This window comes from Equus przewalskii, chromosome 13, assembly GCF_037783145.1.
Source record: "Equus przewalskii isolate Varuska chromosome 13, EquPr2, whole genome shotgun sequence".
In the NCBI taxonomy this organism is placed as follows: domain Eukaryota; kingdom Metazoa; phylum Chordata; class Mammalia; order Perissodactyla; family Equidae; genus Equus; species Equus przewalskii.
The window spans coordinates 20796583-20822406 of NC_091843.1; the positions used below are offsets into that span (position 1 = coordinate 20796583).

The window sequence follows — 25824 nt, forward strand, 5'->3', positions numbered from 1 at the left end:
GCCTATCCCCCATCCCGGGCAGTCTGGGAGGATTGCATCTGTGACATGGGGTGAGTTACCAAGGGCCACAGTAGGGGGAGGGAGGGGAGCTGCCACAGAATCCTGTTGCTGGAAAGACCTTCAGCGTCCTTGTGAGCCTGTGTTTCTCAAAGTATAATGTGCCCACTCCCTGAAGTGGAATTGCTTGGGGCTCTGTGAAAAGGCAGGCTCCTGCTGCAGAGCCTGGGCTCCAGGCCAAAGTTGCTGAATGTGGCTGTGCAGGGAGCTACTGTGGGACATGTTCACGATGCAGATGCTCAGGCCTACAGAATCCATAGCTCCTACATCTGTATTTTTAATATAATCGATAGAATATTCTAATAAATAGCTCTGGAAGCTCTGATCCTAGAGATCTCTGACACATGGGTTTGGAACTCACTGATGGAGGCTGATAGCATAGAGGTTAAGGGCGTGGGGTCCAGAATCTCCCAGACCTTAAATCTTTGGCTCCCGATACCCATGAGAGCTTGTTATTTAATCTTTCTGGGGCTCAGTTTCTTCATCTATACAATGGGACTCATGATGGTGCCTTCTAGTGTTGATGTGGAAATGAAATAAGAATGAGAGTTGTAAGCATAGTGCTGGGCCTGTGGTTAACTCCCAAAAAGTGGTATGTAAAAATGGAAAGGAGGCTGAATGCCTCCTTTGCCTTCTTATCTCCCAGCGGGTGTCTTACTTCAGATGGCCAGTTGGGTAACAGCCATTCACACCTCAGAGGAGAGTTGCTGGTGCCTGTCACTGGTAGCCATCTGTAGACTGAGATGTCTTTCTGACCCTCTCTACAGGGCTATTGTGACTGAGGCAGGGACCTGGGACAAGACTGCTTAGATTCTTACTGCCTGTGTGACTCTGGGTCAGTTAATTAACCTCACTGAGCCTTAGTTTTCTTGTTTGTATAGAGAGGATAATATTTGTAAGGATCATAAAAGTTGGTGTGAATAATGAAATACTCAGCATCAGTGCCTGGTTCATAGTAAAGTCCTGATAATTTATAGCCACCATGATTATTATTCACTGTGCACCAAATTTCTGTGTGGTCTCTATTTGGCCCAGAGGCTTATTCAAGTGATGTCCAGTCGACTACACTGGAACGTTCACCAATCCCTATGTGGAACTTTCCATTCACTGGGTGTTATCTCCGCAGCCACAACCTGATACACACAAACCATCAGCTGGTTTGTGGTCATCTCTCTATTCACATTTGTAGCCATTGGGGGAAATTGAAGTGACGGAAGGGAACTTGGTCAGCCCAGATGAGAAGATAGCTTGGGAACAGGATGCCCATAGCAGCTCTGCCTTCTGCCCTTTCCTGTCTGGACTTGGGAGCAGATGTGACCCTTGCTCTTTGCCCTACTCCCACCCCTAGCCGTTCAGGGAGCACCTTGGTTGTCCCGCTGAAGGGCTGACCCGGGATTGCTGCGTCAGCCTGGGCGAGGCAGCCAGGAAGTCGTCAGGCTCCATGGCACTGGAATGAGGTCAGCCAGGGATGGATTCCAGGAAGGGCTGCTGCTGATCAGAGCCTGGCACTGTCTCTCCTGAGAGCATCACAGGCGCTTCCCAAAGGGCAAAACCTGGGCAGGGATCCCGAGGGGTGAAGGGAGAGGATGGAAGCCGAGAAGCCACAAGAGACATCTTGCTAATTTGGAGTGGCAAAGACTGGCTTGGAGATACTTTTGCTTTTGAAATCTTGGGATGGATGAGGGCCTGAGGTTTTGGAGCACACATACTGCTGCTGGGCTTCTTCCTCACCCAGAGCCCTGAGGACTTTCCCTCACTGTAGTGTTCATCTCACTGTATCACGGATGGCAGATACCTGCTACACGGGCCCCTACTCACCCTTCCATTGATATTTGTGATAGTGATTGACGGTAAGTCGTGGCACTCTTTCTCCCCATCCAGACGAAGCTCTCAGAAGCCTCGTTGATGCACTGCTCCAGGCAGCTGCCTCCAATCCCTCTGTGTTAGTGGTGATGAAACCTTTTTGCTGCCTCTGTTATACACCCTAGTGATTTACTTCCATGTTTGGACTTTAAGCTCCATGAGGGCAGGCACTGTGTCTATCTTGTTCACTACTCCATCCTTATAGATGTCATCCAATAGCATGATGCCTGGCACATAGCAGGAGCTCAGGAAATATTTGTGGAATGAATGACTGTCTGTCCTCCAGTGGGCTGACTTACTCGAGGACAAGGATTATGTCTAGATCACATCTAGTGCAGAGTCAGGGCTCAGTGAGTGAAAGAATATAGTGAACGAACACATATTCTGAGTTCAACGCTAGCATCTATAACTGAGAGAAAAGTGGCCCCACATGCTTGGTTGTGGCTGTCACTTCACCAAAAGGCTGTCTTGCTCACCTAGGGAAGTTGGGGCTGGTAGGAAGGCCATTAGTGATGCCTCTAGGTTTGGTTTTAAAGCACAAAGGCACTTGTCTTCCCATTTAATTATCTCAAGAATCCCGTTAAGTTAGTAAATTATCATTTGCATTTACACATGGGAAAACTGAGGCTCAAAGTGATTTAAGAGGTTTGTTGAAGAGCATTTGACAATTCAATGTTGGTGCTAAGACCAGAACTTGGGTCTCTTCAACCCCAGGCCAGTGTTCTTTCTCCAGTCACCATACTGTTTTTTTCTGAGTCCATAAAGTTTCGACCTGTTATTTGTCATATGCCATGTTTGGATTGGGGAGGCTTTTTGGAATCCTGGTCCTACTGTCCTTTATGAGTGTTAACTGTCCCTAGTCTGGCCTTTTTAGAACCTTTTGAGCTTCTCTACGACAAGCTTTTAGTACCCTGAAATTGTGCACCACATTTCATATACATATTTATTTCTCTGACTTTGCATCAGATTCTCACCAAAGGGTGCATGACCCCATAATAAGGTTAAGAACCAATATTCAAAATCATCTGTGTCATTTTGCATATGGGGAAACAGGCCTGAGCAAGGGACTTTTCCAAGACCATGATCTTTGACCCGAGGTTCTATTTCTCCTGTCGACAGAGGACTGATTATGGTGAGCAGTAACCTCAGCTACATCATCGAGCCCCTCCCTGACAGCGAGGGCCACCACCTAATTTACAGATCTGAACATCTCAAGCTGCCCCCGGGGAACTGTGGGTTCGAGCACTCCAAGCCCACCGCCAGGGACTGGGTCCTTCCGTTTACAAACCAGACCAAGAAACGACCTCACAGGGTGAGTTCCTCACCACAGGAGTCAGCCTGGGGATAGCCTTGTCCCCTCTGAGGACCTTTGCATCCAGGAGTATTTCTAAATCAAACGGATGTGGCCAAGAAAGAGGAAATCACTTTCTTCTTTTACTTTAAGTCACTATCGAGTGTGAGATACCCTTGTATTCGATAGAATAACTGTTTTGGGGAAAAACACTACTACATTTAAAATATTCTGAGATGCTGAGTTCAGAAACTTTAAAATGTGAGAAAAAAGTATATGCCTCCCTTTTTGGAATAGCCACTTAACCATATGCACAAAATGCTTGTATTTATTTATACCACAAATAGAGGTGTGTGGTTTAAATGTTTTTTGGGAACTTCCTTGTCAGCATGTTCTCTCACAGTATGTTGGCCTCTGTTCTGCCTGTACTAACCATCCTAGCTCATTATTTTTTGAGAATAAAGGACAGGACCCAGTGTCCCAGACCAGCCTCCAGTGATAACCGAGATGGCGGGCGGAAGGTGTAGTGAGGGTGATGACGACCACAGCCGGGCCTATCTCTAGTGCCAAGTACAAAATTAGTAAGGAGGTCCACTGCTTATCAACTATTACCATTTCTTAGCAGTTTTTTGAAATGAGGCCAAGTCCACCATTTCTACATCTCTGATCTGCTTATATCTCTTTCTTAGATAAAAAGGGAAGATTTACACTCCATGAAGTATGTGGAGCTTTACCTCGTGGCTGATTATGCAGAGGTAAGGGGAAGGCAATGAGTTTTAGCAGAACAACTATTCTCTTGATAGCTTCCATTCCAGGCTTCAAACTGCTTTGGGGAAATGCTGAAGCATTCATCTTTTTCCGGTTTGTCCTGTGATTTTGACCTTAAATCCGACCAAGGGCTGTTTTTGCTATTTTAAACATAGTTGGGGAAAAAACAAGAAAAAGTCTCTTCTAGCTTGATACATTAATCAGATAGAAAATGAAGACAATTAATGTTATTTGGATTAACATTTCTTAGACTGGGTCTGAAGACTTTTAGATTTTGATGCTTGTTCTTAAGGAGTCTATGAATTCTCTACAGAACTTTAGAAAATATTTTTTTACACTACTAGTGTGTTCTCAATCATCTGACTGAATGCAATTTTCTTGCCCATGTATGAGTCCATTTTTGTAATCATATTGGTGCCAAATGAGAGCCTAAATCTTTGGTTCCCAAAATGTGGTCCCTAGACGAGCAGCTTCAGCAGCATTCCAGAACCTGAGAAAATACAAATTCTTGGGCCACACCTCAGATGCACTGAATCCTAAAGTGTGGGGCTGGGGTTCAGCAATCCACATTTTAACAAGCCCTGTAGGGGATTCTGATACACAGGCATGTTTGCGAACTATTGACCTAAAGGAATAGCTATTTGGCCTTTATTTCCATATTCCTCAAATTAAACAGGTTCTCACAGGCCTTGGCTTCTAAGATTTGATGAAACTCATCTCTCTCATTCTATTATTTCATTTATTCATCCATGATTTCTTGATTCTATTGTTATGTGCCAAGCACAGACCCACCCCTGGCATCACAGAGTTTACAATAGCAGTGCAAAAATGCCCTAGTTGCAGGTGTGATAACTGCTAAGGTGGTTTATTATAGAGGATTAGAGTGCAGACAATGAGGGATCCAACGTGGTTTTGGGAATTGGGGAAAGCTTCTTTGAGGCGGTCATGTTGAAGCTGACACCTGAAGAGTGGGTTCAGGCCCTAGAGCCCATATTTGCACAAATTAGCTGTATTTTACCTCCAATTCTCACTTTACATAGTGACTCAACCACATAACTAAACACATCTTCAGGCCATGGAAAGTCATCATGAACTGAGCACTCGCCATGTTCTAAGACTGCACGCTCACCTGAAGCTTCCCTTAGGACAAAATTCATCACAGCTCCGGGTTCTTTCGTACCCCATCCAGATGGTTTAGTTGCCAGCTCCTCCAAAAGGCCTCATTGTGAAGCGGATCTACCTAGTGCACAGTCCCAAAGCACAGATCCTGGAGGCAGTGCGGGATAGTGGAAAGAACACTAGACTTCGGGCCAGTGGCAGGAGGAGGTGTCCCTTGAGTTGTCTTAGAGACAAAGAGTTGTTAACTGCACAGCAAGTGGAGGTAAAGGGCATTCCAGGCCTAGGGGACATCATGTTCTGCTTGAAAAGAGGTTTGCTTTTAATTGGCGTTGATATTGATTTCTCCAGCAGCCTTTTCTTTTTTTCTTTTTTTTTCTAAAGACTGGTGTGTGTGTAGGATGGGGGAGCAGTGTGAGGGGCAAAATATGAAGCTAATTTAAAAGCCAAGGAGGCTCTATGGTCATGGGAGGAGGTAATTGACACTGGCCCCTGCTGGGCAGGACCACCTGTGCTGGGAGGGCTGCTGGAAGAAAGCTGAGCTCCTCTGACTCCAGGACATTTTTCCTTTTAAGCTTTGCATCTAAGATCGTCTAATACAGTGGTCTTGAGCCATTTTTTTTCCAGCCACAGAATCCTTTGTTCAGATGAAAGCTCCTGGGACGCTGATAGCTAAGCATATAGAAACGCAGCTGCTCTAATGTGAAGGTGCGGGGACCCTCCCCTTCCACCCTGCACCCTCCCCGGTGGAATCTTGGTGCAGGGTTTTAACACCCATTGGGTGTGAGTCTCTGGAAGCTGGAGTAGTGGGGGCAGGGTAGGGATTGGGCATCTTCAGTCTCCTGACCTCCAGGGTCACAAACCCCCAAGAGAAAAGTGTCTGCCCAAGGTGCCTCCAGGACTGTGGTGTCACCTAGAGCCATCTTCTTGTTCCAGAGGAGAGTGCCCTCAGCACACCCTCACAGGCGTTCCCGGCAGGGCATGATTCACGCAGCATGGTGGCTAGGGAACGTGCTCATTTCTCAGGGTCCTGGACTTTGAATGGTTCCCGGAGCGGGAGGGACATCATAGGCCAGGCTGGGTTCACAGGTTCACAAATCCCCACCCTCCTCAGCACCCCTCCCCGCTCCCTCTTCCAGCGGCCTCTCATCCTCTGCAGGCAGAAATGTATCCCTGACAATTAATTAATCTGAGAGGATGGGAAGACAGGGAAGAGGAGGGCTGCCTTATCTGTGATTTACAGCCTGGTGCTGAGACAGGCCAGGCTCCTCCTCTGGGCTCTGAGCTCAATACGGGGAGCAGAGACACGGGTAGTGTTGCTGCCTAGAGAGAAAGGTGTCAGCAGTCAATATGCCCAAGCAGCTGCTCACTCCCTGGGCGTGGGTGGGAGAGCCTGGGGTGGTTCTCAGCTTGTTCAGTCCTCAGCAGAAACAGGAAATGCAGGTGGGGGAAGAGCAAGGTTAGATGTTGTAGGGGACAGGATAGCTGTAAAAACAGAGATGCAGAGGACTTTCATGATACGGACAGAATGTGGGGTAGTTGGGAAAGGCCAGATGACACACCAGGTTTTACTTCCTGTGTCACCCTAGAAAGTGTAAGGTTGAAATGTTCCTTTCTATAGATCAGGGGTCTGCAGACTACAGCCCATGGCCAAATCCAGACCACCACATGTTTTTGTCAATAAAGTTTTACTGAACACATCCATGCCTACTGCCATATATGTTGTTCGTGGCTGCTTTTGAGCTACAGTGGCAGAGTTGAGTAGTTGTCATAGAGAAAATAAGCCTGCAAAGTCCAAAATATTTACAATATTTGTAAATAATTACAAATATTTGTAATTTATAATTACAGATCTATAAATTTATAATTTACAAAATATTTACAATAAAACCATTTACAGATAAAGTTTTCTGACTCCTACTTGAGATTCTTCTGGCCAACATGATACGTTCCTTAAACTACAGGGGGATTATCAGGCAGTCATTGGAAGACAGAATTAATGTCTTTGAAAGACAAGGAAATCTGAATGTGTTCAATAATATTCACTAAATGCTGCAACACTTTCTGTGCAATGAGACCAATTTAGAAATGAGGTGACTCTATAGTGAGAAATTTCGGGATTAGCACCTTGGAAAACTGTAAGTCACAGGGCCTTACATTGAATTTAACTCTGCAGAAAGCGACGGTGAAAGTGAGATAATTGACAGTTCTTATGAGTGGCAGTTCCGAGGAAGCCCAGGAAAGTCCAAAAGCAGTGGGAGAATAGGAAACAGTGGGTTTCTTCCCTATGTCATGGCTGGAACACACCCCCATCCCGACAAATATCTTAGAGTGTTTTATTTGTTTTTTGTTTCTTGCTTGGATATTCTTGTGGGATGTGGTGGAGAATGGACGTGAAAGTTTAGAATTGAAATGACATATGTAGCGTGTAACAAAGGTAAATCAGATAGCTACCCAGATTCCTTCTAAGAATAGCAGTGGCAGGAAATGCTCATCATTTGCAAATTTAGGTTGCAGTTGTAGCAAATTTTATCTTTACACTGTGAAGCTTTCTTTCATTGTTGGAGCTGAAAGAGATCTACCCTTCTGAAGCAGGAATGATAAATGTGAGGCTACATACTGAATGTCCTCCTCCTGGTACCCGTGCCACACATTTCTAATCAAGCCCAGCACTCTTTGCTGCCGAGCCCCATTCAGTCTCAGAATTCTTCTCACTGTAGAAGGCACTGCCAATCGATCTGAGTTATTAATTGCAGTTATTTCTGTGCACGTTTTCTCAGCTCATTTCAATGGTATACTCCTTAAATACGGAATCTGCCATTATTGTTATTTCTGGCCCTCTCTCTATTTTGATTGAAGCTCCCCTAGGCTAGTACCAGGATTTCACACTCTGTGTCCTCCCTAGTGCCAAGAACAATGCCTTGCACATAAGCAGGCATTCAACAGCAATTTGACCAATGTTGACTGATCACATGTAGGGAGGCCTCATGAGATCCCTGTGATGGTAGCTTCATGTTGGGGTGATGACCAAGGCAAGGATTGGATTGGTCCCTCTTCTAAGTCCCAGTGGGAGTTTGCAAGAGGCCATGTAATTTGAAGGACAGATGAACAAGGTTGACTTCAAGGGCTGGAGAAAGAGAATTCAGTTCACTACACAACTATTGCATGCCCAACCTGTGCCCGGCATTGAGCGAGTAGTTGGGGATACCAGGATGGATGTGACCCAGGTTCTGCCCTTGCTGAGCTGATACTCTGTGTGTAGGGGAGACAGTTGTATAAAAACGATTGCTCATAGAAGATGGAAGAAGACAAAAGCTAATTCAAAGACAAGTAATGGGGCACAGGAGGGGTCCTGCAAGGGGTTTTGGAGTCTCACCCAGTTCTGCTTGCTCCGTTTAGTTTCAGAAGAATCGACGAGACCAGGATGCCACCAAATACAAGCTCATGGAGATCGCCAATTACGTTGATAAGGTGAGACCAGGTGTGTACTTTGTGGGAAAGGTGCCAGCACCTTTCAGGGGCCGAAGGATAGGAGATCACGTGGCACCTGAGTTGCCTTTCAATGGAATGGCTGCCGCAACCAGTTTCTGAGACAATAATAATGCCATAGAGGCTCAGAGTGGTCATGACAAAGCCCTCACTTTGACCTTAGCCAAGTAACTTATCTTCTTTGGGTTGCAGTTTTGTTTTGTTAATTTACAAAATAGAGGGGTTGGTCTGAATCAATGGCTTTCGATTATTTTTGTTTTTCTGGTGGAATCCTTCTTTTAAATGAAATCTTATGCCAATGTCTAATATAAAAGCCAGATGAAAACAGATTGCTCTAACCTGAAGCAGGGGTGAGGACCCAGAGTACTGTCCTCTGACCCCTTCCCCTCACCCCTGCAGTGCCTCCTGGGGAACTTAGGACATGGAGGAGCCCAGTTTAAGAATGCTTTAAGGTTCTTTAAGGTTCTTTAAGGTTCCTTCCAAGTATAAAACCCAGGAATTCTGTGACTTAGGAGGGGATGAGGTAGTTCAGCATGGGAAAGGTAGAGAGCCTTAAAAGTTTAGGGGTGGGTTATTTTGGGCCAATCAGAGTAGTCTTCATCTGTAAAACGGTTCTGAAATTATTTCTTTTCTCTTAGAAAGATGGTGCGGATGGTTAACTTTCTTAGGTCAGACCCTTTTAAACATGTTCTTCGGAAATACCCAAATTCATGAATTTTACTAGAACAGGCTGGTCCGGGACTTGAGAGTACTTTATTTATATATTGTTTATATGAAAGAGGGTATTTATAGTGCAAAATGCAGTAGAATAGGTAACATAGAACGACAGTAGCCTCTTGATAGGCTAGTGTAAATAGTTTTAAAAAGTAGATGTTAACATCTTTGGGGTCACAGGTCTCTTTGAGAATCTGGTAACATTTATTGTACAATTTCAGGGCACTCGGAACTTCTGAAGCTTGACTCTGAGTCTGTTAGGGATTCTTGCATCACAGGTCTAAAGGGGAAGTCATTTTTTTCTAAACACTAGAAGATAAAGAAGAGAACTTAAGTATTTTTTAGGGATTTACAAGCAAATGGTGGTGTTCTGAAGTCATCAGGTGGGAGAATCTATGCCATATGGTTCTTTTCTGCCCTAGATGGCTCTGGAAACACCAGTCAGTGGTCAGTGACAGGTGAAAGTCAAACACTAGCATTTCCTGGAAGGAAGGACTCCAGGGACACAGTTTAGTACTCTCTCTAGCTCTCAGCTCAATCAACAATAACATCTAAATTATCCCACATCCCAAACACTCAACATCTGGGAAAACAAGAAAAGCTACAGGAGGCAGACACTGTTGTCACCCACGTGACATCTATTGTTCTGGAGACGCAGCAGGTGGGAGACTTGGCTAGGTCTCTCCTTTGTGAACTGTCCAGCTGGTCTGGGTGATAGAACCAAGGGTGTGATGAGAAGTGGAAGGAGAAGAGAGCATCAGCAAACGCCAGTCCTCACGTGAAGCCCCAGCCTTGCTGGCTGGTCCATTCTCTGATGCAGTCATGGTTCTCTTCTCAGCGGCTAATGTTAGTCCCTCCCAGCTGGGGCGCAGGAAGGCGAATCCACTTCTCTGAGGCGTGCTGACCCAGCTACTCAAACTGAACTGTTGTTGAACTAAAACTGGAATGAACTGCACTAATTTGCTGAATCCTGAACCCAATCCAAAGTGTTTTTTCTTAACTGTGAAAAAGCCAAGTTTAAGTCCTTAAAAAGATTCCTAGTCAAGCCAGTTCAAATTGGAATCCAAACCATTTATTTTCTGTAATGATTGACCTGGCACAAAAGAGGAAAATCAAATTTCCATTGAAATCAACTGATATTTCACTGCACGTGGAGCCCATCTCATACCACAGTTTCTTGGAGGCAAGTTGATTCTCTGGATGTATAACTATGCCAAGTCTTAAGCAGTGTAGGATCATGTGTAGGCCCTGAGGTCTCACAATCTGGGCCTTAACCCTGGCTCCACATTCTTCCTGCTGAGACTTCAGGCAAGTTCCTGACCTTCTCTAAGCCTCAGTGCTTAATACATAGCAAGTGCTTGATAAACATTGGCTTTACCATTGTTATTTTTAGCTAGGGCAGTACGTGTCACTTATGGATTAAGGTGGTGTCTCCTGCTCAGGTGACCTAGGTTTACATGTGACTTTTGTTTTTTCAAAGTCACTGGCTCAGTAATCTCTAGGCTAGGCCAGTCAACGAGTTTCTTGAACCTAGGCCTTCCAGTACTTAGCTTTAAAGAGAACCCTCTTCCTGCTTATTTGTGTGTGAGATGAAAGATCCCATGTCATCAAGGTCAGATGTAGTTCTGGCCTTAAGGAGCCCAAGAGTCAGGTCTCATTTATAGAATTTCAGGATCTCCAGGTTGGACAGAATCCTGAAGGTTATTTGGGACCTTGCAGTCTAATGCTTGCAACTTGTTTATGGTATCTTTGCCAAAGCCTGAACACCTCCAGTGATGGAGAAGGAAACTTCTGAGAGTAAGCATATCTATCTACTTGTATATCATTTATACCCATCTACTTCCAAAATGAGTAGGAGACGTCTTACAATAATGTATCCATATATAATTTGGAGTATCCATACAATAGAAGACTATTCAGCAATATAAAAAGGAATGACAAGCTCATATGGGCTACAAGATGGATGAAGCCAGACACAAAAGACCATATATTGTATAATTCTGTTTATAGGAAATGTCCAGAAAAGGTAAATCTATAGAGACAGAAACTAGATTAGTGATTGCCAGAATCTGGCAGTGAAAATGGGAAATAAATATAAATGGACATAAAGGATCTTACTGGTGTGATGAAAATATTCTAAAATTTGATTATGGTGATCTCTTTACCGTAATACCAAATTTACCATCTTGGTAAATTTACTAAAAAATATTGAGCTGTACATCTAAAATGAGTGGATTTTATGTAAATTATACCTCAATAAAATTGCTTTTAAAAATTCATATATGAGAGAACATTGTAGACAAGTATGAAAAAGATAAGGACCAGGAAAGGAATTGGGAGGGATAATCATCCCTGACAGTCAGACCAAGGGTACTTATTACAGACAATGGCAAGGCTTGTCTCTGAGCTTACTTACAACCAGCTTGACTTGAAAGTGTTTTTCCTATTTTAAAATGGAATGTGTCTTTTTGTCTGTTTTACCTATTGACTGAACCTTACTTCAGGGCCATGTGGAACAACAGTGAGCCGTTTTCCCCATGAGAGCTCTGTACATATTTGAAAGCAACTCTATGTCCTATCTCAGTCTTTTCTCTAAGCTAAGTCACGCCAGCTCTGCCACTAGAATGCTGTGCATCTCTCTCAGGATCTCAGTTCCCATTTCTGAAAAAGGTAAATAACACCTATTGTCTCCTTCCCTTGGCAGCATGTGCAGCAGAGCAATCTGGTGTCTGCTCTGAGCACTTAGGGCCTTGTAAATCTCAGGTGGTGTTGACAGATGACGCTGTGGCTCTTCTGTGTGCTTTCAGTTTTACCGATCGTTGAACATCCGGATTGCCCTCGTGGGCTTGGAAGTGTGGACTCATGGGAACATGTGTGAAGTTTCGGAGAACCCGTACTCTACTCTCTGGTCATTTCTCAGTTGGAGGCGCAAACTACTCACCCAGAAGAACCATGACAATGCACAATTAATCACGTAAATAGCCTTTTTCCATGTGTGTTGGCTTGGCCTTGGCTGCAAAGCCCCTGCCCCCAGTGCGTGTGCTGTCTGCCCCTTTCTTTTCCCAGTGTCGAGTGTTGGTTGTCCTAGGCCATGCTGCCTCTCTGGTCCAGGTAATCAAGGAATTCTCAGACTTGTGCTCTGTACCCAGCACACCCCGGAAAATGTTAAAAGGCCTACAAGTCGTAACAGTCCCAAGAAATGTTTACAACCTAGATGGGAAAATAGACTTAGATGTTGAACGTCTGAAATGTTTGGGGGTGTGTTTGGGAAGTGACTGGCTCTTGCTCATGGGCCTCTTTGAAACAGACTTTCTAAGGGGCGCATCGTGATCTTCTCGGCGCTTTTTTCTAGTGTGTGAGCTAAGCTCTCAAAGCAGGTGCAGGAGAGGGGCTTCCTTGGGTGGTCCTTCACTGCATTTCCAGGGGCTCAGGGATGAGAGCCGAGATAGTCAAAGTGGCAGGTAGTGCAGGAACCATGTGTTCAGTGGAAGGAGACATTGGGGGTGGGTGGGAGTTTCTTTAATCCTGGAGAGAAAAGAATAGACACTGTTGGGGGTCATGGTGGCTCCTGAAAGTCCCCCGAGGGTGATTCTCTGGTATTTATTATTTTGAGGCAGTTACAACCAAGGGCATATAGGTAATAAAATCATTTTCCTTCTGTTCCCTAAATATCTCTCTGAATCAGCAATCATTTAAACCTTTGTTTACTCTTTAAAAGAAACCAGGGAAGTAGCCTGGAAGTACCCCAAGTCTGGTCTGTGCGTGGTTACTTCATGGCACTACATTCACCCAGGAAGAGGTTTTGGTTACCTAAATTCTGGAAGCCTGTTGTCCTGCTTTGGGAAGGACTTCCTCAGAGCCATGTCTCAGTTGATGAAATAACCTGTAGGGCTTCATCTAGATTTGAATGTATTTTACATATTCCTTTGCAGATTGTTTCCCTAAAGAAGAGTCTGCCTTGAATTCAGCAAACATTAAGCACCTACTATGTGTCAGATTCTATGCTAAGTTCTGGTGACCCCAAATAAATAAGAGAGTCTTGGCTCTCAAAGGTATCGTGTTTCAGATGAGAAGACAAACATGGAAGAGATATAAAAGTACCACGTAATGAATTTCCACGTAGATCTTTCCAGTGAAGTACATGTTTGTGGCATGCATGGAAACACTGGTATTTTATTCTTTCCTTCTCCCCTGCCCTGGGTGTATACAGCTCAGAGAGGGATGTGTTAAACTGGGGGAATGTAGGTCTGGCTGTTGGCAGATTAGGATCACAATTGAAAAACAGAGGCAGAAACAGCTCATCCTTGTACCCAGCTGCACTTTGTGAGGCTCCTGATGGGACACATCTGTTTCCTTGGCCCCTGAATGATGTGGGAATGAAGCATCAGCCCCTACAGCTGCTGCCCAATCCCCCCACCCGACTCCAATACACATACCAGAGAGCCAGGGATGTGGCATGGGAACCCAGCAGCTGGCGGAAGTGGGCGTGATTCACTTCAACACCAGAACCTGTGCCACCCTTCCCTCTACCCCTCCCTCTGACCTTTTCCTCTGCAGCAGGAATGGGATGCAGCTTTGCAAGCCCTGCCCATTTCCTTCCAGGGAATGGGGCTATGGGCATATTGTGGGAAAAAGTGACCTTTTGCTCTCTCTTTCTGTTTCTTTGGAGCAGTAAGAGAATAGGTGAGAGGAAGTGAGAGGTGTGGTGACCTGGAAGTTGTCCAGTTAGGCTAGAATACCAGGGCCTCTCTCCTTGGGAATGTCTGTGGGGCCTGGGAACACCATAATGACCACCTGCTCCTGGGCACATTGGAACAGCCCGTGTAGCCCCCATCCGAATCACCGTCTCTCCCTCCCTCCTGCAGGGGCATGTCCTTCCATGGCACCACCATCGGCCTGGCCCCTCTCATGGCCATGTGCTCTGTGTACCAGTCTGGAGGCGTCAACATGGTGAGTCTCAGCCAGTATGTTGATGCTGCAGAAAGCGGAAAGCTGCCTCACAAGACAGGATATCATCTTGTAAAAAATAATTTTATATTTATTGTTGCAGAAAAAAATAAAGCTTGACATCAAAAAGGGCAATTGTTTAAAATGAAGTCATAAAGTTCTAAGAGATGGAGGTAGCCAGGGGTGAATTTTCATTTATTTGTAATTAATCCCCGATGTTCAAGCTCAGGAGAACCCTGAAACGATTACATTAATACATCACTAGATCTCTCATATATTCCAAACCAGGGGTTGGGGAGTAGTAAGATAACAGAGATAAAAAATGTTTTTTATTCTAGGTCTTGTGTTGTTATGTATATCATTATGAAACAAGAGCCTGTCTCAAAGTCATGATTGGGAAATTACTACCTTCCTTTGAAATTCTCTCTGACTTTGTGAGAGTGTTTTGACTATTCAATTCTAGCCTGAGAATTAGGTATCAAGGAGGCTGCTGTGATCGGTTTGTCTACCCCTCTGTATCCATCCTGTGTATCAGCAGTCGCAGCATGGTACTTAAAAGCATAGGCTTTTATCACAGCCTGTGTGCACGGTGATCATGGAATCAGTGCAGAGCTGCAAGGCTTGGCTAAAGAAAAGGCAGGGTTGGGGGTAGGGAGAGCTGTCTTCTTGACCTAAACTCTCTCTCTGAGCAGGACCATTCCGAGAATGCCATTGGTGTGGCTGCCACCATGGCCCACGAAATGGGCCACAACTTTGGCATGAGCCATGATTCTGCAGATTGCTGCTCAGCCAGCGCAGCCGACGGTGGGTGCATCATGGCAGCTGCCACTGGGTGAGTCAGATAGGAAGGTGCAGAAGGCAGAGCATATGAGGCCGGTGCAACCCATGTGCTCCTCCCAGCCGGCCCCAGGGAGCCTCTGCTATACCTCTGCTGGGGGCCTTGGAGGGAAATGCAGCTTTGACAACAAAGACACTGGAAGGGGACCAAGAAAGGAAATGTATGGAAGGAGCACTAGGTTTCTAGCAAGAGGTTTGGTGCTGGTGGAACCCTGGATATACTTAATTTCTGTCTTAAGATCTTCAGCTGTAAAATTGGCCTGACCACCTGTATCTTTTTCTCTGCATGAATTTTTTATTTGTTTGTTTGTTTTTTTGAGGAAGCTTAGCCCTGAGCTAACTACTGCCAATCCTCCTCTTTTTGCTGAGGAAGACTGGCCCTGAGCTAACATCTGTGCCCATCTTCCTCTGCTTTATGTGTGGGACGCCTACCGCAGCATGGTGTTTTGCCAAGTGGTGCCACATCCGCACCTGGGATCCGAACCAGCGAACCCCGGGCCGCCGAGAAGCGGAACGTGCACACTTAACCGCTGCGCCACTGGGCCAGCCCCTCTCTGCGTGAATTTTTGATAAGGACCATTTTGATAACAGCCAAAACCCTTAATCTCTCCTTGTCAAGGGAGTTTGATGAGTGCTGTTATGTCCCAGCCTTGATTGAAAGTGCTGATGTAGCATCCAGAACAAGGAAAAGGAAGGGGAGCATCCACACACCCCAGGGTGACTCCTCAGGGAATTCACAGGCTGCGTTTACCATAAGGAACAAGGACAAGGCAGCAGCATCTGCCTGTAGTTGTGAGGGGTTTTTAAACTAGAGCCTTTGAAAGAGAATTCTGGAGTTTATTCAGAGGACTTATGTTTAGTGTCTGGACTCAGACAGCAGAGAGCATTGAGTTCTTCCAGGACCTGAGTCACTCTTTGGAAAGCGTCATGGTGGGAGCCCACCCCAGACTATTAGGACCTGCTTCTACTTCTTAGAGAAAATGCAGCTTTCTTGGAGCTCCAGTGTCCAGTGTTTTTCTGTCACCTGTCAGCTGTGATATGTAAAAGATGGTTCATGGGTCATGCTCAGATCCCTATGAGCCCACTGTTAAGTCTACCCCTTTCTCTCCCAATCTAAAAAGCATATTTGTAGACAAATGGTTGAGAGTTAATTACTACTCCAGTTTGTTTTTAAACTATTCACAAATTTTAGTAGTTTAACAATCGTTAGTAAAAAATTCCTTGTGACATACGCGACAACTGAAGGAAACCCCCTGTGCGTAAGCTTTAGTTGGTTTAGAGAATTGGGATCAGGATAATTCTCCCTTTATGGACCCAAATGGTGGTACTATCTTGCCACCAGGGAATGTATGACTTTTGATTCTTTTTCCCAACAGCGGGACCCAGGACCATTCATACCCTTGTGATAAAGACCATGCATTTGTGATTTGGCTGGTCGAATTTGGAGTGCTGCCTCCATCCTTAGAACAGAGATCAAATCACTGGTCCAATGAAGAAGTTAAACCCATGATCTTGGCCTTTTTCAGCCTGGTCCTCTGTTCCAAGAAATTCTCCATCTAATATCAGCTTCAGGAAAAGTTTGGGTTGGCTGGTATTTAATTCAGCTCTAAGGCTCAAGAAACCTGTTGTATCATACTCATAACCCTTTATTTATTGCAACTCCTTCATGCAAATGGCAGAAAGTACTACTTCTGATTTTCAAATACTTCCTCCATGCAGAAGGTGGGAAAGAAACCCAAACATTATGGGGTGGTTAGAAAGGATTGTAAGTTAATGTATCAGTGATGTTCTAAGGGAGCAGAATGTATGTGCATTTGACTGTGGGAGTCTGAGTCCAGGTGGAATCAGCCTAATGGGCAGCAGGATTGATGGCTCTTCTGGCTGCTTGATGCTCAGATGCCCAACTAACTCTGACCTTATTCTCTGCCAGGCATCCCTTCCCCCGAGTATTCAATGGATGCAACAGGAAGGAGCTAGACAGGTATCTGCAATCAGGTGGTGGGATGTGTCTCTCCAACATGCCAGATACCAGGACGCTGTATGGTGGCCGGAGATGTGGGAACGGGTACCTGGAAGAAGGGGAAGAGTGTGACTGTGGGGAGGAAGAGGTAAGGTGTCACAGCAATGCTATTGGGAGGGGAAGAATATGCATTGGTTTACAATCTCAATGTCAAAAAGAATGCAATTGAAAATTTCTTAGTCGTAGGCATTTCCTACATACACGTGGCTATCAAAGACCCCATCATAAATCAGATGTGGAGAGTAGGCCTTAAACATGGACCATTTCTGCCGACTCTCCCAGTTTGAGGTTGGCACTATTCAGGTCCAAGTCAAGGTGGCATTCTCTTTGGGAGCATCTGTTCTAACCAGAAACCACAGTCTCTTCCCCATTTGGCCTCCTTGGCCCTCCAGCTGCACCGAATTTATTCTGGAGGCCACAGAGCCGGATATATGAACTTGAACCTGGGCCTTAGGAGGATGCTTAAAATAACAAGCTCATGCTGTTTAGCCTGGAGAAGAGATGATTGAAAGGGGATGTAGGAAGTACTGTCAGGCCTGGAAAGGGCTGCGAGGAGGAAGAAGGAGCAGAACTGTTTGTGTGGGAGCTGTTCCCTTCCTTCTGTCTTCAGAATGAGTGTGGCCAGCACGCAGCGGAGCTCTGTCGTTTGTAACAGATGTGTGTTGTTCTGCAAAAAGCAGAACTGGATAGTTTCATCTCTATTTTTTGAAGAATGAAAATATGTGGGCTAACATATGCAAAACAATCTGGGGGGAATACATGAGTAACAGTAAAGGATGGGGGGAGATTGAGGGTCTGTGTATGTGGAAAAGGCTATTTGTATAACCTTCTCTGTGGTTTGATTTTTTTTTTAATGCCAGCATAGAACTTTCATAATAAAACAAGAACTGTTTAAAGACTCCACCACCCCCACCACCAGGAGTTCAGAGGGATAAGCCCAGACCCTTCAGAAAGGAGGGAGTGGTGTTATCATGGAGAGCCCAGTGGGGATGAGGAGCAGCCCATGAGTGGGCTCAGCAAGTTGGCTTATATTTGGAGCAGTTGCTTATTCAACACATGTGCAAGGAGTGTGGGGTGCTATGTTGCATGCTAGGTATAGAATGGATAGCAAAAATGGATGTGGTCCCTGTCCTTGTGGAGTGTATAGTCTAGTGGAGGAAACACACACTGACCAGATTAATTGCAAAGTATATAAATGCAACCTGTGATGTAGGGCTATGAGTGAGTATATGTGGTGTGAAGGGAGCCACCCTACTGGATGAGAGTATGACCTCTGACCCCATATCCAAAGACAAAGTTAGGAGTTAGGGAGGAACACAAGGAGAGAAGGCACATTTCAGGTCGGGGAGGAACTGTGCCTTGAGATGGGAAGAAACATGGTATGTTAGAAGGGAAGGAACATGTCTGCCTGGAGCCCAGGGTGGTGGGAGATTAGTGGAAGGAAAGTGTTCTTGTTCCTTCTCTTAGCAGAGACAGGCGGATGGGTATCTGTGGTTGGCCAGTGCCATGCTAGACCCCTGGACGTGGTTATGCTTATGATATGGTTAATAAGCATGGGGTGGGCTCCAGGCAAAAATGGCTTGAATTCGGCTCCAACATTTGTGAGGCGTGTGCTTCGACCAGGCACTGGACTTGTCTGAGCCTTGATTTCCCTATCTGTGAATTGGAATAATCCCGCCTCACCAGGCTGTGATGGATCTGTGCATGGAGCTCAAACCATTGTCATGAAATGGTTTATGGGTAGGCCTGTGAACAGAGTAGGAGTGTGATAAGGACATTCAGAGTCATTAGGGTGTCTCATCATCTTTGTAAATCTCACGTATGTTAACAAATCAGGACCTATAGGGCAGGAAGGAAGAGAGGAGAGCGTGGAACTCCGTAGAGACTTTCTATTCAGAAAAGATCCAGGCCAGTGAGGGTTGAGGAAGAGCAGCAGGTAGTGAAAGAAGTCTGAGGAAGCAGGCCAGGAAGCTGACATAAACTGTGTTTGGAGGGAGGTGGTTCCAGCATGCCCTTACTCCTGATGGCCACTTTTTACGGGGCAGCAAGGCCTGGGAGTGTCGGGCGAGGGAGGGCAGCTGTAGAACACAGAGTCCCTGGATGTTCTGTTGGGGACAAGACAGACAGAATTTCCATATGGTGTGATACTATGCCAAAAATCATATTTTAGAAGAATACATGGTTACAAGGGGAAATGTGCATACCATGTTAAGTTAAAAAGCAATGAGGATATTGCGATTTTGTAAAACAAGTATATGTCTGTATATGTGGAGAGGAAAACACCTGGAAAAATATCCACACTCAAATCATAGCTGTTTGAACGTTGTGGTGTTACTGACGATTATGCGTTTGTCCATTTTCTATGATAAATACACATTACCTAACAATAATGCCATGCAGTGATTTTTTTGGTAAAGACTTCCAGGGGACTTGGGATCCAGGGGCATGTAGGGCAGGAACGGGGAAATGCAGGCGACAGGGAAGGCCCTCACCCTGCCCAGACTCCTGTCGCCCTTCCCTGCTGCCCCAGAGGCTCACGTCGTGCCCCTGCTTCCCCAGGAATGTAGTAACCCGTGCTGCAATGCCTCCAACTGCACCCTGAGAGAAGGGGCGGAGTGTGCCCATGGATCCTGCTGCCACCACTGCAAGGTAAGGGGCCCTCTTCCCCCTGCCCGGGGTCTGACCTGGAACCCAAAGCTCAGCTGGGGGTGACGGCTGGGATGCAGGCTCCATCCTGGGGAAGTGACGGCATCAAAGTTGGAAAGGCCCTGTGAACAAAGTTTACTCTTTCTTCCACTGGGCCTTGCTGAGTTGACATCATCCCAGGGGGCTGTGACTCCTGGGAGATGGGAGATTTCTTTTTAAAAGAAGAAGTGTCCTGAGAGAGTAGGTTTGGTTTTATTTGGAGCTTATAATAATAATCATCATAAATTTGATCAAGATTAGTGGACCTCTTATTAGATGCCAAGCACTGTGTGGAAAATTTTATATATGTCTTCTCATTCAGTCTTCACAAAAGTCCATGAGATGTATATTATTATCCTCCATTTAAGATGAGGAAGCTGGAGCTCAGAGGGGATAAGTGACCTTTCCAGGATCACACAGCCGGAAAGGGGCTAACCCAGGTCTCCCTGACTCTGGAGCCCATGCTCTTAATATTGATGTGGAAGATATGACCACAGGTTTTACTATTAGCCTACAGTCTCTTATCCACGATTTGGAAATTCAGAAAGTTCTAAAAACTGAAAAAAAAATTTTTTTTAACTCATTTGGCTACAAAATTTGACCTGAATTGCCATGAGACTAATTATAGACTTTAAAAAAAACCATACACACACACAGACTTAAAGTGAACATTTATATTTCTTTGCAGAAATATTAATGTGTTTGATTATAAAGTGTAATCCCAGGCCTTGCTGGGGGCTTATGTAATATACATGTGTGATGTACATGTGTATATACACATATGTGCACACATATGTATACTGTCTGCCTTCTGAAATCTGAAAAGTCCGAAGCCCATCTGGCCCCAAGGTTTTGAATAGGAACTGTGGACCTGTGCTCCTCCTGCCACTTGCTGAGTGCTCATTATGTGCCAGATATTGTTCACATGTTTTATTCAAACTCATGCCTTCTAGCAACCCCACGAGAGGGTTGTTATCCCCATTTATGGGTGCGTGAATACAGAGAGGTTAAGAAGCTGCCCCAGACCCCGCTGCTGGTTAAGGAGCTGGGATTTGAACCCAGGCAGGCTGGCTCCAGGGTGAGTCCTCTTCCCCCATCCTGCTCCTGGATGGAGAGATGCATCTGGCGGCTTCCACCTCTACACATTGCCCATGCCCACCCTTGCAACAAGGCTCTGTGCTTTCAGCAAGCTGCTCAGATGGCCCCTTCTCAGCTTGTCTTCTGGGGGGACGTATTGTGGGTGGCGTGAAGTCACTCAGAAGCAAGGGTGAGTGCTATACTCAGACGTAGCTCTCCTTGCCTGGCTCAGGCGAACTAGAACGCCATCTGGTTTGACTCAAGGGCAGACCCGGCGTCCCCCCTGGGAGGCTGTGCTGGGTCGGGTCCTTCGAGTCTCAGACCAAGGCCTGAGAATAAGCATGCAGAGCAGAGTACTCGTCTCGTTCCATCCCAGGATTTCAGTTTGAGTTTCAGAAGGGATTCCCTAGAGAGAAGTGTGTGGGGAAAGATGAGGCTTGGAGTCTGAGGCCTTCAGTGCAAGCCTCGGCTGTGTGATTTGGGGCAGCCTCTTAACCATCATACCCTAGGTTCTTCAACGGTAAAATGGGAAGAGTACTGATAACACTGACCACCCAGAGTGACTGAAAGACTCGAGTGGAAGCTCAGTCTACCATTTGCCCAAGGTGTGCTGTTGATAGGTTACTGCATCTGCAGAATGAGGCAGATAGCAGTGTCTATCTCATGGATGCTGTGAGGATCGCGTGAGACAAATATGTGTAACGTATTCAGCCTGGTGCCTGGCTCAATAATGGAGATGTATTATTGCTAAAGTGCTTTGTAAGTTCAAAGATGTTGTGTGAATGCTAGTTTAGTGTGTGTGTGTATCCACACATGGGTATACATGTAGATGTTTAGGGGTGAATGTGTACTTATATTTGTATTGTATTTGCAGATGTATATTTGCAAATGGATCTGTATGTTTGCATATGTGAGTTTGTGTATGCCTCTGTGTGTGTGTATGTCTGTATCTGTGTGTATGTATTAGTGGGGCTGACTCTTCTGCTATTTACTAACCATGAGACTTTGGGTACATTGCTTAACCTCTTTGAGCCTCAGGTCTCATCATCTATAAAACAGAGATAATTACGCTACATAGGACTATCATGAAACTAACTGAATTAATATTTGTACTGGGCACTTAAATGGGAGCTCCATAAAAATAGCTGTAATTATTAAAGGACTTAGTAAACTGTAAATAGTTGCATAAATATTATTTCTAACCTACTTCTTAAGACTGCTATGAAGAGGAAGTGAGTTAGTATTTTGAAAACACCTTGAAAACTCATAAGCCACTATTCATATTAGAAGGTTGACGATGGTTTGAGCGAATGAGGTCATGTAAAAAGTGCTGTGAAATAATGGTAATGGGAAATGCTGTTCCACGAGAGTGACGCTCATGAGGATTGAGGGCAGGTAGGAGGTTGACTGTTTTTCCTTGCCTTCCTCGGTTCAGCTGCTGGCCCCAGGCACCCTGTGCCGGGAGCAGGCGCGGCAGTGTGACCTCCCAGAGTTCTGCACGGGCGAGTCTCCCCATTGCCCCACCAACTTCTACCAGATGGACGGCACCCCCTGCGAGGGTGGCCAGGCCTACTGCTACAACGGCATGTGCCTCACCTACCAAGAGCAGTGCCAGCAGCTGTGGGGTCCTGGTAAGTGCTCTGCTGGTCCCCCCCGCCCCCCGCCCCCCTATGGCCGAGCCAGCCTCCCCTTTCAGGCACTCGGGGTAGCTTAGAATCTTGGCTTCAAAACAGCATCTCCAGGTACTCCCCTTGACTCAGGGTAGACTTTCAGAGAGAGGCAGTGGACAGTGTTCTTCCCAGTCCCTTGATGCTTTAAGTTCTCAGAGTGGGTAGGTGGACAAGAGTAATGCAAAAGAAAAATGGGCAGAGGATGGAGCCAGAAAAGGGAATGCAAGTGGCCCTTAAGCTATGAAAAGATGTTTACCCTCACTCGTATTAAGTGAAAGCAAATTATAACTACTATGAGATGGGATTTTTCATATATTGGATTGGCAAAGACTGAAGAGTTAATATAATAATGATACTATAATTGCAATAACAAGAACAATAATATAGTGTTTTTGGAAAGTGTGGGGAAGAAATAGATACAACCCCTATAGTAAGCAATTTGGAGATATCAAAATTTTAAATGCCGTTAAATTGGACCCATCCATTCCACTACTTAGGAATGTATCTTACCTGTATTTGCACAATAATGTAAAGATAGATTTGCAAGGATATTCACTGCAGCATTGTTAGTTATAGCAATAACAACCCTATATGTCCTTCAGTAGGGGCTGCTTAAATTAATTCTAGTATATCTGTACGGTGGAACATAATGCAGCTGAATGAAAGAAGGAGGCAACTCTGTGTGTACTGAATAAAATCATTCCTACAATAAATTAGGTGAAAAAATACAAGATGCAGAACAGTGAATAGGATATGCTGCCATTCTTTATTAGATTCTCTCTGGAAGATACATTGTTAATTATGATTGCTTCTCTAGGGGGTAGGGAAGTAGGAACTGGAACGGCTAGTTGGAAAAATTTCCAAGACAGACTTTATTTCTTTAAAATTTTGTACACGTATTGCCTATTTTTAAAATTCCTGAAGTAGGACAGGGCTCCTTCATTAGAGAGAAGGCTCAGCACACAGACCTCCCACAGATATGAAACCACAATAAGATATACGGGACTGATATAAAACCTTCTATGAGTAGGTCTTGAGAAGATGGGAGTGGAATAACCTCATGGGGGTGCAGGAAGAAAAGGCTGAATGTTCCCTCCCCCGAAACTTTCTTCCCCTCGTCATTTTACCAAGGGCTAGCTTTGTCCTTTGGGGGCTTCTGACTTCTACTAAAGTTGGCTAGTGTACTGATAAATGTTTCTTACCCACCCAGGAGCCCGGCCTGCTCCTGATCTCTGCTTCGAGAAGGTGAATGTGGCAGGGGACACCTTTGGAAACTGTGGGAAGGACATGAATGGGGAACACAAGAAGTGCAACATGAGGTGATGACCATAGGGAAGACCCCGTGAGATGAGGGGTGAGCTCTGTCCTCACTTCTCCCTAGCCCCACAGCTTGGCTGGCCCCAGAGCTGGGCCTTTCAATAATTTGGTTGTAGTCAGTGATCTATTCCAGGCCCGTTGTTGGACAATGCATCATTCAGCCCCAAAGAAGTCAGAGGGAGGGTGTGGATGGGAATGCTTCCCGGAAACCTGGTCAGACTTCCTTTTGGGACCTTCTTACAGTAGGGCAGGGAATCAGCCCCCTTGGGTCATTTCTGCAGGGTGCTAATTATACCTTCATCTGAATAGCCCATCATTGATTCACTCATCCACTCATTCGTTCGTTCATTTCAGCCAACCATTCATCCATCCATCCATCCACCTACCCACCCATCCACTTAGTTTATCTATTGAGTATTTACGACATGCCAGAAACCATGCTGAGTACATGGAACTTTTAATTAACAATACGGTGTAGTGTGATAATGGAGATGTGGAGAGAGCCACCCAACTCAATCTTAGTGAGTTGAGGTGGTTTCCCAAAGGAAGTCATGCCTAAGCTGAGATCTGGAGAAATTATCTAGTTGAACAGGGTGGGGAAAGGTGCTGGTACATGGGAGAGTGTCCAAGGCAGAAAGATCAGCAGAGAAAAGCTGGTGGTCAGAAGAACTGATAACAATTTGATATAATGTATAGTGCTGGGGAACAATGCAGAGGGAGCTGCTGAAAAATGAGCCTGGATAGTTAAGCAGGGACCAGATCATGAAAAGTCTTGAATGCATGGTTAGGGGAGTTTGGAATGTGGCTTGAGAGCAGTTTGGAAATTAGATTCCAAAGGGGCAAGACTGGACACAGGGAGATCGGTTTCCCGGTGTCCAGGTGAGAGAGGATGGTGGGGTGAATTAGGGTAGATATATAGGAGGGAAGATTGACAGAGCTTGAAAATTCCTTGAACCCAAGAGTGAGGGAGAATGGGGAGTTGGGGGTGATACCAGGCTTCTGGCTGGAGCACCTTGGTGCATGACGGTGCAAGGATCATTAGGGGACACGTTGCTCAGTTTGGGTCATTGTCCTTACAAGTGAAGAGGACTTCCCAAGGCCAACTCTCTGGCCTAGATCTGCTTAGGGACAACAATCCTATTTCCTTCCCATGATCTAAGGCCACATGAGGTCTCTCCTGGTGGGTCCCTAGAGGAAATTTGTTGCCCCCTCACCCCTTCCCCATCCAAGCCTGCTGTCCTGGTCAAGAGAAACTGAAGCTCTTCCCCCCAGCTCTTCCTCTGCCTCTGATTCCACCTCCTTCTCTCCCTCTCCTGGGCCCAGAGATGCCAAATGTGGGAAGATCCAGTGTCAGAGTAACGAGGCCAGGCCCTTGGAGTCCAACGCAGTGCCCATTGAAACCACCATCACCATGAACGGGAGGCAGATCCGATGCCGGGGCACCCACGTCTACCGAGGTCCTGAGGAGGAGGGTGACATGCTGGACCCAGGCCTGGTGATGACTGGGACCAAGTGTGGCTACAACCATGTGAGTCTCTTCCTCCAGCCTCCCTCAGGGGCTGGGCTGTAGAGGGCAGTGATTGGGAATTGTGAGCTCAGGAGGGAGGAGGCCTGGGCTCGAATCGTACCTTCCCCAACCTCTCTGTGCCTCAGTGGCTTCCTTTATAAAGTGTGTTGGTAATAGCAAGCAGCCAGCCCATAGAATTGTTATAAGGATTAAATGAGATAATCCCTGTAAACCGTTTAGACTGGCTAGCTATTATCACAATCATCCTCATCATTAATTATCATATGAATTAAGAAATGGACTCCTCTAGGAATCAGGAAAGCCCAGGGGAAAATAGTGGTACCTATCTCAGAGTGAACTATGAGGATGAAATTATAAAAAATATATGAAGCACTTGGTATGGTACTTGGCACAGAGTAGACTGCTGTCATCATCATCATTATTTTTAAGTATAATATTAAAATTA

The 25824-nt window shown here is 45.6% G+C and overlaps 1 protein-coding gene across 2 annotated transcripts in view; it reads left to right on the forward strand.

Annotated features, from left to right (window-relative positions):
- Positions 1–25824, forward strand: part of ADAM19 (ADAM metallopeptidase domain 19) — an 81530-nt gene that overhangs the window by 42425 nt on the left and 13281 nt on the right. For both annotated transcript variants that reach the window (XM_008515043.2, XM_008515067.2), the window contains 11 exons: positions 3040–3232; positions 3901–3966; positions 8495–8566; positions 12106–12272; positions 14164–14248; positions 14938–15077; positions 17013–17190; positions 19662–19751; positions 22300–22495; positions 23745–23853; positions 25175–25379. In XM_008515043.2, the coding sequence (XP_008513265.1) occupies positions 3040–3232; positions 3901–3966; positions 8495–8566; positions 12106–12272; positions 14164–14248; positions 14938–15077; positions 17013–17190; positions 19662–19751; positions 22300–22495; positions 23745–23853; positions 25175–25379 (1501 nt within the window). The remainder of the gene's footprint in view (positions 1–3039; positions 3233–3900; positions 3967–8494; positions 8567–12105; positions 12273–14163; positions 14249–14937; positions 15078–17012; positions 17191–19661; positions 19752–22299; positions 22496–23744; positions 23854–25174; positions 25380–25824) is intronic.